This window comes from Gymnoscopelus braueri (genome assembly GCF_963280865.1).
Source record: "Gymnoscopelus braueri genome assembly, chromosome: 2".
Taxonomy (NCBI): Eukaryota; Metazoa; Chordata; class Actinopteri; order Myctophiformes; family Myctophidae; genus Gymnoscopelus; species Gymnoscopelus braueri.
The window spans coordinates 54,777,797-54,792,987 of NC_137604.1; the positions used below are offsets into that span (position 1 = coordinate 54,777,797).

The 15,191-nt window shown below is 43.1% G+C and overlaps 2 protein-coding genes across 3 annotated transcripts in view; one reads left to right on the forward strand and one right to left on the reverse strand.

The window, feature by feature from the left end:
* Positions 1-1,512: 1,512 nt before the first annotated feature.
* LOC308103239 (uncharacterized protein) lies at positions 1,513-6,396 on the reverse strand. Its single transcript, XM_080453142.1, has 5 exons — positions 6,162-6,396; positions 5,874-5,924; positions 5,752-5,811; positions 1,918-1,996; positions 1,513-1,594 (listed from the first exon to the last, which is right to left on the reverse strand). Exons 1-5 carry the CDS (start codon positions 6,283-6,285, stop codon positions 1,546-1,548), a joined length of 363 nt encoding a protein of 120 aa, XP_080309268.1. The 5' UTR covers positions 6,286-6,396; the 3' UTR covers positions 1,513-1,545.
* Positions 6,397-7,709: 1,313 nt separating this feature from the next.
* The window catches only part of abcc10 (ATP-binding cassette, sub-family C (CFTR/MRP), member 10), a 29,943-nt gene continuing 22,461 nt past the window's right edge, over positions 7,710-15,191 (forward strand). For both annotated transcript variants that reach the window (XM_080416384.1, XM_080416385.1), the window contains exons 1-8: positions 7,710-7,775; positions 8,600-8,811; positions 10,523-11,897; positions 12,297-12,524; positions 13,125-13,281; positions 13,476-13,642; positions 13,753-13,832; positions 14,053-14,224. In XM_080416384.1, the coding sequence (XP_080272510.1) occupies positions 8,630-8,811; positions 10,523-11,897; positions 12,297-12,524; positions 13,125-13,281; positions 13,476-13,642; positions 13,753-13,832; positions 14,053-14,224 (2,361 nt within the window). In that variant the 5' untranslated portion in view covers positions 7,710-7,775; positions 8,600-8,629. The remainder of the gene's footprint in view (positions 7,776-8,599; positions 8,812-10,522; positions 11,898-12,296; positions 12,525-13,124; positions 13,282-13,475; positions 13,643-13,752; positions 13,833-14,052; positions 14,225-15,191) is intronic.

Genomic DNA, 15,191 nt, shown 5'->3' on the forward strand with positions numbered 1-15,191 from the left:
TAAACGTCCGAAATTAATTAATTTACTTTAAAAGTATTGGTATCAAAATGACGTACTTAAAGTACTAAAAGTAAAAAGTACTCATTATGCAGAATATCCCATTTCACAAGTTTTCAAATGTATAAAATGTCTAAAAATCTTTTGAAAATAATTGTAAGCTTGTAGATTGGCTATTTTCAAATGGCCGAAATTTATATAGGGCTGAAGTGGTTAATGTATGTTTTGTAATAATCAAAATCTACAAAGTAACTAGTAACTAAAGTTTTCAAATAATTGTAGTGGATTAAAAGTATAATATTTGCCTCTGAGATGTAGTGGAGTAGAAGTATAAAAGTACTGAAAATTGGTAATAGTCCATTAAAGTAAGAAATACCTCAAAATTGTACTTAAGTACAGTACTTGATTAAATGCACTTGGTTACTTTACACCACTGACCAGCAAGCTGCATTATGTCGATATTTACAGAGTAGTTGTATTTCTTAAGCATTTTATCAACCTCATGTCCTCAAGTCTAAAAACAAGTGACATAATCTAAAACCCCTTAATACAATATCAGAAACATTTGTCAAATTAACTCGGTTTTAATCTAGGTTTTGACAGACATCTTTTACCATTTTCAGCGTTCAGAGTTCCCCGGCCATTGTAATGTACTGGCCTCCATTAGCTCTTACTTTGAGGTAAATGCACACATTTATTGACCTGGTGTTGTTAAGGGAATAACATGCAATTCTTCTTTGGCTTTCACATGAACTGAATCATGCTATATCGAAACAATTTATTGTTGACAGAGTGTAAATAATTAGAAACGCCTAAATAATTAGAAACACACATTCTGTACCTTTGGACCATAACAAAGTCACATACAGTACAAATGCATCACATTACAACCTGTTTATTTAACTACAGTGCAATATCAATAGTCTTTTGTTGGCGGTAGCCACTCATCTGTGTGAACATAAAAACAATTCAGTCTAATAAATTGTCGTTTGTTCAAATGGCAGTGGAGTCAAAAATGTAACAGGGTGTGAAAATGTCTCAATTACAAAACTTGGAATAGCATTTCTTTCACATGAATGACACAACATAAGAAACAACAAACTCTATTGGTTCCATAAAAACCAATGAGGCTGATTCTCCAGTGTTTACGCAATAGGCTACTGGCGGGCGGAAGGAAGAAGATCTAAGGCAAACAGTGAGTTAAATAAAAATGGCAATCAAAAACATATACAATGCAGTTTAAAGAAGCACACACACACACGCGCGCACACACACACACACACAGACAGACAGACAGACAGACAGACAGACAGACAGACAGACAGACAGACAGACAGACAGACAGACAGACAGACAGACAGACAGACAGACAGACAGACAGACAGACAGACAGACAGACAGACAGACAGACAGACAGACAGACAGACAGACAGACAGACAGACAGACAGACACACACACACACACACACACACACACACACACACACACACACACGGATAGTGTTCCCTGCTGTGTTCCATCTTACAGTCCTCCCCAGTAGCCTCAGCTCAGACACAGCGGTAGACACTGGTGAGTCCAAACTGCTGTCTGCTGCCACTGAAACAACACACAGTGAAAACACTATCAAACTGCAACACAGACGTATACAGTACTCAGCTGTGTCACTTTAATTAGACCAAGTGAACCTACAAAGTCTTACATGAAGGTTTAGTTTATGTAAGGTTCTGAATGTTACAAAACCCCCTTCAGCTAAAGTTGGACAAAACAAACTTAAAACCTCGAGCAAGACACTTAAATATGAGTTTTTATCAACATCGGCACATTGCAAAGATAAGATTGTGTCATTTAACAATGTTTTTAGAATAATACACACTTTTATATCTCCCTGCTGGACTACTTAAACAGCATCATAGACTCACTATCTAGACGGATCCATCCAAATGCTGTCTCTCCTCCTCATTTGTAAAGTGGAGTCTTCATCTGAGGTCTCTCCATCCACTGTAACACAACACAGACATCATTCAAACTGTCCACGGTCTATTTCACGAAAGCGGAATTAAATTATCCTGGTTTGAAAGGCAAATCCAGGTTTGACAAGCCTGCGCTGTTCAGCCTGGTTTATTCAGTTCCACGAATGCCAAGCCGGGCTGAGAAGGAGAGGTTTGTCGAGCCAGGATCGTTAAACCAGGCTGAATGTGAGTTCACATATTCCTATAAAAGACCATGAAAGTCGATAGCAGAATCCTTGAACTTGACCAATCATGGAGCCCAAAACCAGAGCGGCGTTCTTCTCTGTGGCTGAACAGCAGCACTGCAGCAGCTCATGGAATCATACAAGGAAGTAAAATTTATAATAAGCAAGAAAGGAAACACGGCAGCAATAAATATAGATCCAGGGAGAAAGCGTGGCAAAGTATTGCCGACAAATTAAATGCACAAGTTGTCCAAAAATATGCAATTAATTTATATACAAATCCATAAATATATAATTCAGTTAGGCTTAAATATAAGGAGTTTAAGTGAATGTTGGAATTATAATTATAAACACTTAGAATCATTTTCTAATTTCTAATTTCTAAAATCGAAGATCTACAAGTGAAAAGCTTGCCTTTTGGCGGCCGGGGGTCAACGGGGGGCCGGGGGTCAACGGGGGTCTGGGAGTACCCGGCCCCCTGTGTACTCCCGGACCCCCGTTGACCCCCAACAGAGGTCCGGGGTATACGGGGGTCTGGGGGTCCACGGGGGTCCGGAGGTCCATGGGGGTCCACGGGGGTCCGGAGGTACACAGGGGGCCGGGGGTCCACGGGGGTCCGGAGGTACACAGGGGGCCGGGGGTACACGGGGTCCGGGGGTCCACGGGGGCGGCGGTCCATGGGGGGCCGGGGACCCCCGGCCGCCATAAGACAAAAACATTTCGGGCTTGTAGATCTTTGATTTTCGCATAAGAATTGAATAAGTGTGGAAAAACTCATTGGTTTATGATTGGAGTCATTGGACTAACAGCTATTTCACAAAACTTGAACGGGGGGCCGGGGGTCAACGGGGGTCTGGGAGTACCCGGCCCCCTGTGTACTCCCGGACCCCCGTTGACCCCCAACAGAGGTCCGGGGTATACGGGGGTCCGGGGGTCCACGGGGGTCCACGGGGGTCCGGAGGTCCATGGGGGTCCACGGGGGTCCGGAGGTACACAGGGGGCCGGGGGTCCACGGGGGTCCGGAGGTACACAGGGGGCCGGGGGTACACGGGGGTCCGGGGGTCCACGGGGGCGGCGGTCCATGGGGGGCCGGGGACCCCCGGCCGCCATAAGACAAAAACATTTCGGGCTTATAGATCTTCGATTTTCGCATAAGAATTGAATAAGTGTGGAAAAACTCATTGGTTTATGATTGGAGTCATTGGACTAACAGCTATTTCACAAAACTTGAAGAACAAGGCACTGGATTAATAAAGCTTGGCTGTTAGCCTGGTCCGGACCAGGCTAACTTCACAGCTAAATTGCCATGGTAACTAAGGCAGGATTGCTTAAATTTTCTTTCGTGAAACCGGATCATGGATAAACATATCCAGGTTTACTGGCTAAGTTAATCTGCCGAGCTAACTCAGCTTTCGTGAAACCGATTCCTGGATAATTTAAGCCAGGATAGCCGATTAAACCCGGTTTATCCCTAATCCAGGTTTCGTGGAATAGACCCCAGGTGGACAGGTAACCACCCAAACAAGGAATCTTATCTACATTTTGTCATGTAGCCACACAAATATGGCTTTAATCATTTTTAGAAAATGTAGTTGGCTGAGAGGACCCAACGCACTGCAAATGGACACAACACAAGCAACTTGAAAAAACATATGCACAAATCTAACAACAGCACATAATTATTAGCCTGATCATCAGACTGAAGCTGCGTGGAGGCAGTCCACTCAGGTCTATGGTCTGGAACCAGGCTATATAATTATGGTACTTCTTAATCTACTTTAGTTTCTTCTACTTTTTTTTTTTTTTTTTTTTTAAGAGTAGCCAATTATTTTTTACCCCTTTCTCTCCCCAATCGTTATGCCAATTGATTCCTTGATTGATTCCTCCCCACACACATTTCTGTGTTGTCACTGCTTTTGTATCCTACTGACTCACCTGCCAGTGAGGAGCCCCCACCAGGAGGACGTAGAGCCTTCGTCCTACTCCTCCCACCCAACACTCCCCGCTGACAGGTGCCACCCCAGCCCGTAGGAGTACGTGCAATGACCAGTATCACCCTCCCCGCCCCCCTCCCCCAAACACGGGCCAATTGTGTTCGTGTAGACGCTCGACAAAGCCGGATGCACCACAGTGGATTCGAATCCACAACCTCCGTGGTGGTGGGCAGGGACTTTACCACTGCGCAACCCAGCGCTACTACTTTCTTAAACTTTCTCTCTCTGTTGGGGCGGCCATAGCTGAGTGGTTAGTGAGCCCGCCTAGGGAACCAGCTGGCCCTGGTTTCCCCAGGTTCGATTCCAGGCTATCCCAGCATATGTGCCGATGATATGAAATTTGTCCCTGAGCAAGACTCTTAACCCCAATTGCTCACAGGTTCTCATTGGAAACAAGACCGCAAGGACTTTCATGAACGACCTGTTAAAAAGGAATTATTATCACCCACTGGGATTAGCCATTCCATTCTACACTGTGATGTTATCACTCCATTCTACACTGTGATGTCTATCATTCCATTCTACACTGTGATGTTATCTCTCCATTCTACACTGTGATGTTATCACTCCATTCTACACTGTGATGTCTATCATTCCATTCTACACTGTGATGTTATCTCTCCATTCTACACTGTGATGTCTATCATTCCATTCTACACTGTGATGTTATCTCTCCATTCTACACTGTGATGTTATCACTCCATTCTACACTGTGATGTTATCACTCCATTCTACACTGTGATGTCTATCATTCCATTCTACACTGTGATGTTATCTCTCCATTCTACACTGTGATGTTATCACTCCATTCTACACTGTGATGTCTATCATTCCATTCTACACTGTGATGTTATCTCTCCATTCTACACTGTGATGTTATCACTCCATTCTACACTGTGATGTCTATCATTCCATTCTACACTGTGATGTTATCTCTCCATTCTACACTGTGATGTCTATCATTCCATTCTACACTGTGATGTTATCTCTCCATTCTACACTGTGATGTTATCACTCCATTCTACACTGTGATGTTATCACTCCATTCTACACTGTGATGTCTATCATTCCATTCTACACTGTGATGTTATCACTCCATTCTACACTGTGATGTCTATCATTCCATTCTACACTGTGATGTCTATCATTCCATTCTACACTGTGATGTTATCACTCCATTCTACACTGTGATGTCTATCATTCCATTCTACACTGTGATGTTATCACTACATTCTACACTGTGATGTCTATCATTCCATTCTACACTGTGATGTTATCACTACATTCTACACTGTGATGTCTATCATTCCATTCTACACTGTGATGTTATCACTACATTCTACACTGTGATGTCTATCATTCCATTCTACACTGTGATGTTATCACTACATTCTACACTGTGATGTCTATCATTCCATTCTACACTGTGATGTGACATCACAGTGTAGAATGGAATTTGTTTTTACATATTTTAAAGTCATGACATAATAAACAGAACACATCAACAGAATTAAATGAAGTAACATCAGGATGACAACATATTTTAAAGAGTAAAATATACTCACTTTGTGGAGGTAGATCCATACTTGTGGCCCTCCTCAGTGGTAGAGTGGAGTCTGTGTTCTCTCCATCCACTACAACACAAACAATAACAGTGGTTGTATTGACAAAAATGTTGATTACTAACTTGTTGGAGGAGTGTGCATGCTCCATCTCCTGGTTGGTAGCTTGTGGCCTGCTGTAAAGGTATATCAACACTTAGTTTTTCATCAACTTTAATGTCAAAACATACGGTAAAAACACATTTATTTCAGCCTACTGACCAGTCTTTTGAGGTGATGTAATCCTCAATTTCTCCAATTCAGTCTTCAGATCACATATATGCTGAGCTGCAATGGCAAGTTGAAGATATAGGCTATTTAGATTTTGATAAACCATATAATTAGAGATGTTTTTTAAATAATACAATTCTCACCAATCTGTGTGTTTTCAGAGACGTCATCATTCCATTCCTTCTTTATCTTCCTCGGTTCTTCATCTTTCTGCTCTGTTTCTTCATGCTTAAGTTCTCTGACTTTGTTTCTCATTTGTAGGCACATACCAGTTTTCTCTCTTAAATTGTCGGTGTACCTAGAAGTTATACTTCTCTGACGAACTAGAGCCGTAACAAATATCTAGTGAAAATATAATAATTGCTGTATATTTGTCCTGCACCCAGTACAGTAATGTGACACAACTTCTCCACTGCAAAGGATGCCGTCACGCTCGGTTTTCACTCACAGCGTGATAGTTAATTTGGTTTAGGGAACTGAAGTCGCCTTCCTCAATTGAAGAAGTATACTGACCTTGGTGGAAAGTTTTGAAAGTACTCAAATGTTTTACTTAAGTAAAAGTATCAATACTGCAATGTCGAAATACTCTGTTACAAGTAAAAGTCCAGAATTCAAAATTTACTTGAGTAAAAGTACAAAAGTATTGGTATCAAAATGTACTTAAAGTACCAAAAGTAGAAAGTACTCATTATGCAGAATATCCCATTTCACAAGTTTTCAAATGTACGAAATGTTAAAAAAAATATTTTGAAAATAGCAGATCTACAAGCTCACAATGCATCACGATGAGCTTGCAGATCGGCTATTTTCAAATGGCCGAAACGTACATAGGGCTGAAGTAAGTGATTAATGTATGTTTTGATCAAAATCTGCAAAGTAACTAGTAACTAAAGTTTTCAAATAATTGTAGTGGAGTAAAAGTACAATATTTGCCTCTGAGATGTAGTGGAGTAGAAGTAAAAGTACAGAAAATTGGAAATACTCCAGTAAAGTAAAAAATACTTCAAAATTGTACTTAAGTACAATACTTGAGTAAATGTACTTAGTTACTTTACACCACTGTTTAAGCAAAGAGGTCATATCCAAGCAGCCAAGCTTCTTGGTCGTGGCGCAAAGAGGAAGACATACAGTATCAGGAAAGAGGAAGACATACTTTGTTTTCCTCTTCTCTCCACAGAGGAAGTCATATTATCCAAGTCATATCCAAACATAATTATGCTCATATATGAGCATAATTATGTCACAATGATAATTAATAATTGTCACAATGATAATTAATGAGCATAATTATGCTCATATATGAGCATAATTATGTCACAATGATAGTTAATGGGTGTTAAGACACCCATTAACCTTCTCCTACAAAAAATAAAAAAGGATGCATGCATTATCATAGGTTACAGTTATAAATATTATCCAAATAAGATATGATATTATGCTACATCTCATCTCATATGATCAAATAGTTGTCCACAAAATAGATACTCATGGTACAAAAACACTATTATTACAGTTACACTCAAAACAAACCTTTAAAAAAAAATATATATATATATATATATATAATTGTTTATCAATTTTGGTACAATGAATATGACATTTTGCAAGAATTAAGAGAAGGTTGATAACATAAATCTTTACTCGAAACAGACCTTTATTTTGAAAACCAAGTCGCGTTGCGTCATCAGGAGTCGACGGCAGCTGCATTTATAAATGATAACAAAGTAGAGACGTTTACATTTGATTTGTTGCTAAAGGTAATTATTGCGTTATTAGCCAATCAGAAGATATTATTTACCACATATGCATCTTCAACAGGGTGTCCCGTAAACAAAGCAATACATAGCCTACACATAATCTTACTACATAGTTAACTAGGTAAACAAAACAATGTAAATTCTCCTGCAACTGAGCTACTGTCTGTAGCAACATGTATACCAGGGGTCTTCAACGTTTTTCAGCACACGGACCCCTTAGCTGAGAAGCAGGGACCCCCACTACATATTGTATAGGCTACAATTGTGTGAAACCTTTTCATAGATTTCATAGATAGCTTCATTCATAGACTTGTTTGACAGGACTGTCATCAGGGTTTGATTCATGTGTATTTTCAGACATTTAACCACCTAAACTGTCAATACCTGACCTTTCACTCTGTACATGGTCTGCTCCTTTTCCCCTCGACACCAAACATATTCGCAAAAAATTGCAGATCTACAAGCAGACAACGCCTCGCAGTGCGCTTGTAGATCTGCTATTTTCGGCTAATGTTCCCCTCAGAATAGGGATGCTAGGGTTAAATTGTTGGTTAATGCAACAAACAAAAGAAGTTCCTAACACAAAAAGATTTGGAGACGCGGACGCCCCTGTAGTAACTCTGAGGACCTCCTTCCCTGTTGAAGACCTCCGATGTAGAGTGAAGTGGTCAGTGACTGTCCCAGAGATCTACTGTATGTCAATGGAATCTATGGCATTGTGACCACACAATGCCAGATTGGACATTCATACCAGCCAAATGGCTGTAGAAAGGGGATGTTAGCTGTCAATTTTGACATAGCATTGTTTTTTTTCTTCTTTCTAGAATGAACTGAGAATAAGGGGAGGAGGAGACATGGGTGATTTTGGCCCAGCAGAGTTGATCTCGGGCATCTGTCATACAGATGTCCACAACCCGTTCCCTGTTTGGCAGAATGGAACCCTGCTGCTGAGCCCCTGTTTCAACCAGCTGGTCCTGGGGGCTCTGCCTCATGCTGGCATGGCCATCATCAGTGCCTACTACCTTAGCATTCCAAGGTAGGTGACACATTCTACCAGAATGAACACTTTGCACTCATACTGTTCACTGCCAGCTTCATCACTAGCTTATTAAATACGTTAGAAAGGCCACTGTTGGTATGATGGAAGGTCACAGGTTCTATCCTTAGAGCTAGCCCCTTTCGGAACCCTGTATCCCTTTTTTTGTATTTGGGATGACGGTATCCAGGATATCTTGGATATCTGAAAAGGGGCTTCCCATAGAGCTATGTGGTTCTACCCCAGACACAGGGCCTCTCACCTGCTCAATCATTGATTAATAATAGTTCATCTAGAATATATTCTACTTGAATAATGAACATGATTTATAGCATAATGATCATAATGAATTCAATGCATTTACAATGTAGTGGCATGAACTCTAGTTAACCATCATGTCAAACTTTATGTGTGACTTTTTTATTTTATGAGAAGAATGAGCAGGAAGGGTCCTTTTCTTTTTTCACTTCTCTTGCTTAACTTGCTATATTGCCTATGAAAAATGTTTGAGCACATTTGGTTAGTGAACAAAATCACATCACTGCAATGTTTGTCAAGTTGAAAGAAACATATTGTACTAGTTGTTGGCTGGGTGATATGCCTTTAAAATCAATATCACGATAATTAAAAAAATGTTACCTCGATTCCGATTAATGAAAGAGGTGAAAATAGCTGATCTACAAGCCTACAACACGTCGCTCCGATGCGTTGTGAGCTTGTAGATCTTGTAAATGATCATTTTAGTGTCGATTCGTTGATATAATGAGAGCAAAAACTAAACCTGTTCTGGATTATTCGATTAACCTACATGAGCAAGATTAAGTTGGTTATTGGTTCTAAATATCGGTTTTCGATATATTTTGGGTTAATTAAAGTTGTACAATGCAGATTCACAAATAACGATTTTTAGCAACCTCTGCTGGTCACTACCGTCACTGCATACAATTTCCGTAGTCCTCGATTACCCAGAATTCAATTTGTTTTCACCGGAAGCCGGAAGCGTTTCAAAAAGCGTTCTTTTAATTGTTTTATACTATCTGCGGATCGTTTCTCTTAGCCAGTGGAGCATTAGTTACCATGAGCTGTGCTTTCTTTTTCTGTTCTTTTTCGATATTCCAATCCTACATTCTCTTAAAATCAGCGTGAGGTTCCTTTTTGTTATTAGCGCGGTAGTTCCTGGCCAAACAGGAAACCGTTGCGGTAGTTCCTGGCCAAACAGGAAACCAGTGCATTTCCGCCTCCGTTTTCCGGCCAGATGACGTCATTTTCCCGGGAAAGTCCCCCCCGACAACGTTCAATAGAAAATATATAAATAAAAGGCTTCCGGGGGTGAAATTCATGGAGTGGGTGTTGTGAAACTTTTGCCACTCACAAAAGATATACAATTTAACTTTAGTTTTTGTTTTAACGTTACCTAGTATTACTTTAAGTAAGCCTTGTGACCCATAGGGCAGGAGCCTATCTCCTGTTTCTGTAGCGTCAGGCAGCTTGATGTACAACTACATCCCCTGGACATGACGCTATCCAACCCTTGATGCTGAGTGCCAAGTAGGGAGGCATTGGGTCCCATTTTTTTTATAGTCTTTGTATGACCGGCGATTGAACTCCAGGATTGAACTCCGACCTCCCAATCTCATGGCAGACACCCCCCAAGGCTGGTTGGGTTCATTGCCCAGCCCTAAAACATACTGTACTTGTTTACTATTCTCAGGTACAGACTTCCTCAGACGTCTCCTCCATGTAGCTGGACGCTCAGGGTGTCATCGGCCCTGCTAGTGACGCTGCTCTTCATTGGAGACGTTGCAGTGACAGCCCTTCTCAAGCAGGGTGATATGTACCTAGACGCACTGGCTGATGGCTGTGCCATCGTGGCCTGGCTGGTACAGTTTGGCACCATGATAGTCCTCCAGAGGTCCGTTCTCAGAGGAACCAGAGGCCCTCTGATTTTACTACTGCTGGTTCTTCTCACTGTTCCTAACCTTGTGATCACCCTGGTGGCTTATTACCGCAGTGAGGCGTATCTAAACCTCGAAGAACCCCTCAAAATGACACGATTGGTGCTTTCCTCAGCTCGGACGTTCCCTCTCGCAGTTTACATCCTGGCATTTGTGTTTCCCTGCGTTGGTGACCGAAGGGCGGCCATGTACATTAACGCCGGGGACGGCGCTCACCTCATTCCAGAGAGTGCTCATCCGGATACAGGCGAGATGGTCGCGGAGGACGGGAGCAGCTGTGTCTCTCGGCTTCTGTACCTGTGGCTGAATCCTCTGCTTCGGCGAGGGCAGCGCGGGGAGCTGGACAGAGCAAGTGACGTCTATCACCTCCCTCAGAAGCTGCGCACCGCCGTTATCCGCCGACACTTCTACCGTTGCTGGGAGGCCGGCCAGCAGGATGCAGCAGCCCAGCACAGAGGGCAGGATCAATGGCCCAGCCCGGTCAACAGAAACTTACTGAACGGCAGCTGGACCTCACCTTCCCGGGAGGACGATCTGGAGTTGGACGGTGAGGTATCTCTGGTGAGGGTGCTGCACAAGGCCTTCGGCATGAGGTACTACATGTTAGGCATCCTGAAGCTCGTAGGCAACATGCTGGGCTTCGCGGGGCCCCTGCTCCTCAGCAGCCTGGTCGGTTTTATGGAGGACGAGGGCGCCCCAATCAGCCGAGGCGCCTGGTGCGCCCTGGGACTTTTCGCCAGCACCCTCCTCTCGGCCGTCATCCGAAACGTTTTCGCCTTTCAGGTGTCCAAGGTTTCTCTGTCCGCCCGCGCCGCACTCGTATCGGCCATCTACGGAAAAGCCCTGCGGGTGAGCGGCAGCGGGCTGGCACGCTTCACCCTGGGCGAGGTGGTCAACTTCATGAGCACCGACGCGGACCGCGTCGTCAACTTCTTCAACAGCTTCCACGAGCTGTGGAGTCTGCCCTTCCAGTTCTCCATCGCCCTCTACCTCCTGTACCTGCAGGTGGGCGTGGCCTTCCTGGGAGGGCTCGGCGTGGCCTTGCTGCTCGTCCCGCTCAACAAGATCCTGGCCTCCCGTATCCTCGACAACAACAAGGACATGCTCAGGCACAAGGACAGCCGCGTTAAGGTGAGATCTGTCTGCACTCTGCACTGTTTTATTATTGTTATTAAGTACTGTAATAGCACATCAATAATCACATGGTTGAAAATGTCTTTAATATTGGTCACCCTAAAGTGATACAATGCACAGAAAAACATGAGCTGGTGGACAATGTCGGCATACACAGAAAATAATGCATCAATAACATACAGAAACATACAGTACATCAGAATGTAGTTATATGCTAATTGCACTTTGTAACAGCATGTTTCAAAAGTACTATATAAATGAAGCTTCGCTTCATTTATATAGCAGTTTATATAGTTTATATAGTTTATACACATATAGAAGTTCACTATGAACTTCTATATGTGTTCCAATACATATAGAATATCATTTTCAATATTTGCCACATTATTTTTGCAGCTGATGACAGAGGTCCTTTTTGGAATACGCGTCATCAAGTTTTACAACTGGGAGAGTCATTTCACTCAGAAGATCACAGACTGTCGCAAACAAGAGCTGTCTCATCTCAAGGCCATCAAGTACCTGGATGCCGTGTGCGTGTACACCTGGGGAGCCCTGCCTGTGGTCATCTCCATCCTCACCTTCGTCACTTTCGTGCTCCTGGGAAACCAACTGACCGCAGCTAAGGTAAGGCAACCTTTTTGATGGTCGTTGTTGTCATAGCGGTCTGGTGTGTTTTGTGTTTCGATCGCGTTTGACTTTCTTAGTTCTACTTGGTTCTACATGTCATGATGTCATGGCATCATAGTGTCTCCTATTTGTCGGCCATAGCTGAAAGGGTCTGGGAAACAGAAGATCCCCGGTTTGCGTCCCAGACCCAGCTATGTGTCGATGCGTCCCTGAGCAAGACACATAACCCCTAACATGATTTGATTTTTTAAATAATTATAATCATCTTTGGTCTTTCACTTAACACTTTACACTAGTGAATCTAAATAAACTAAACTAAACTATTTACCCCAAATGACTAACAATGAACAATAAATAAACAATAGTGTATTTCATCAACATCTCCTAATCCATTGGTTCTCTTTGTGGGGTCCGGGGACCCCCAGGGGTCCTTGGAGGGGTACCAGGGGTTCCCCAGCTAAATTAGTTAATATAGCGTCACAATCATATATCGCGGCCAAAATATGTATCAATTTGGGGTCCTTGACTTGAAAAAGTTTGAGAACCACTGTCTTAATCCATCATGTGTGTATCAAACCTCTTTGACTTGCACTGCAGGTATTCACCACCCTGGCTCTGGTGGGCATGTTGATCCTGCCACTCAACTGTTTCCCCTGGGTCCTCAACGGCATCCTGGAGGCCAAGGTGTCCCTGGACCGGATCCAACGCTTCCTCAAGCTGTCCAACCAGGACCTCTGTGCATACTACAGTCTGGGTAGGCTGCTGTCGGCGTCTGATTGTGTGTGTTTGTGCGTGTGTGTATGCGTGTGCGTGTGCCTGTGCGTGTTATAATTGAGCCATTTGTGTAGTGTTGATAAGTACACAATATAATCATCAGTGTTCATTTATCCATTAGTAACTCTTGAGAGTTTACAAATGTATTTTACTGTATATCTTCTCTGTCCACAGTTTGTCCCGAAGACCCTCAGATATCTGTCCTGTTGAATCAGGGCTCTTTCTCCTGGCATGGTTCTGATGGCCCAGACCTCCTCAACACAGAGCAACATACAGAGTCGGAGACTGGTGTTCCTAAAGGGAGTCTTATGCTACGTAGTCTGAATCTCAACATCACTAAGGTATCTATCTACATTCTACAGGTTCATTTTTCAGCATTCTTGTTGTCGATGTTACAATCTAGATCAGATTGTGATTGGTAAGGATGCATTTGTTGTTGTGTGTTTCTCAGGGCTCCCTTGTGGTTGTGGTGGGAAAGGTTGGCTGTGGGAAGAGCTCATTACTAGCAGCCATCACTGGGGAACTCAACAGGTATTGCTTTTGAACATTTACTCTAGAATGCTGAAATATTAAGTAACTGGACAGCTACGATATTTGTTACCCTGCCTGCAGAGATGCAACGGTGGAATGTTGTATGTTGAAACATCTTGTTGTTGACCAGACTTGGTGGTATGGCGTATATTAAAACATCTTGTTGACCAGACTTGGTGGGACTGTATGGCGTATATTAAAGCATCTTGTGGTCGTTCAGGCTTGGTGGTGTGGTGTACGTTGAGGGAAGAGAGGCTGGCTTTGGTCTGGCCTCTCAGGAGCCCTGGATCCAACATGCAACAGTACGGGACAACATCCTGTTTGGAAGAGACTACAACCCCACCTTCTACCAGACTGTGATTGAGGCCTGTGCGCTCACAGATGACCTCAACGTGAGATAACTTCTTTTCTATGTCTCTAATTTCTTCTCTGCTTTCTAAAATGTTCTGCCTTTCTTTACTTTGCTTATTCAGTGGTAAATTATGATTTTACTGTAATGCTCATTAATAATAAATGTTCTACTTCATTCCTACTGACCGCCAGAGGCAGTGTTTTCAACACCTGGATATCCATCACGCGCTCGCGTATGGGTCGAATATTAATACCAACAAAGTCACTCGTGACCTGTGTGCACGCACGCCACCTATATAGGTGCGGGGCACACAGCGTTCATCCTCTTTCATCTTTTCGCCTCCACAGCGTAGGTCGATACTTGCAGCTGCGCGTGGAAGTTTCGTAACCAACACGGTTGGGGCTACGGACTACGGTCCGTCCTCCAGAGACTGCGTAGCCTGCTACCATGGAATTACGTTACCCCGTTCATAGGGGCTGTCGGAAAGGAAAAAAAAAAAAAAAGAAGCATGCGACGGGCTGCTTGCTAGCATTGGAGCTAACGACAATAACACCGGCTTTCCCCCTCCACCGTTGTTGTTGAACCTGGCACGGATAACTATGGAGCCATAGCTGTGCATTGGCGATTGACGGTGAGTGCATGTATTGTGCTGTCTACGGACAAATAAAGTAAAAGAGGGGAAAGTATTCAGCGTTGAGAATGTATCCCATTCTGCCGCTTTGAGAAGACCGCGACGAAACCTGGTTGCCTAATTAATGTCTCACAGGAGGTGCTCTCTCGCCTCGATGACACGACGGCGGTGGAGCCAGATTGACTGGTTATTGTGTCTCATAGAAGGTATTCTTTCGCCTCGAGGAGACGACCAAAGCGTTAATGAGCGCAGTGGCAGAGAACTGGGCTCCATTAAAGTACAAATACCTCATTGTACTTAAGTACAGTACTGAGTACATGTACTTAGTTACTTTACACCACTGTATGAGCGCTTCTGTGAATGTTTTTGCTGGAAG

Excerpts from the sequence above, each read along its gene's own strand:
- LOC308103239 (XM_080453142.1), bottom strand. The coding sequence starts at position 6,285 with ATGTGCCTACAAATGAGAAACAAAGTCAGAGAACTTAAGCATGAAGAA. Across the intron at positions 5,925-6,161 it reads CTCTGAAAACACACAGATTG|CAGGCCACAAGCTACCAACC; the intron begins GTGAGAATTGTA and ends ATACCTTTACAG. Across the intron at positions 5,812-5,873 it reads CATGCACACTCCTCCAACAA|AGAACACAGACTCCACTCTA; the intron begins GTTAGTAATCAA and ends TAGTGGATGGAG.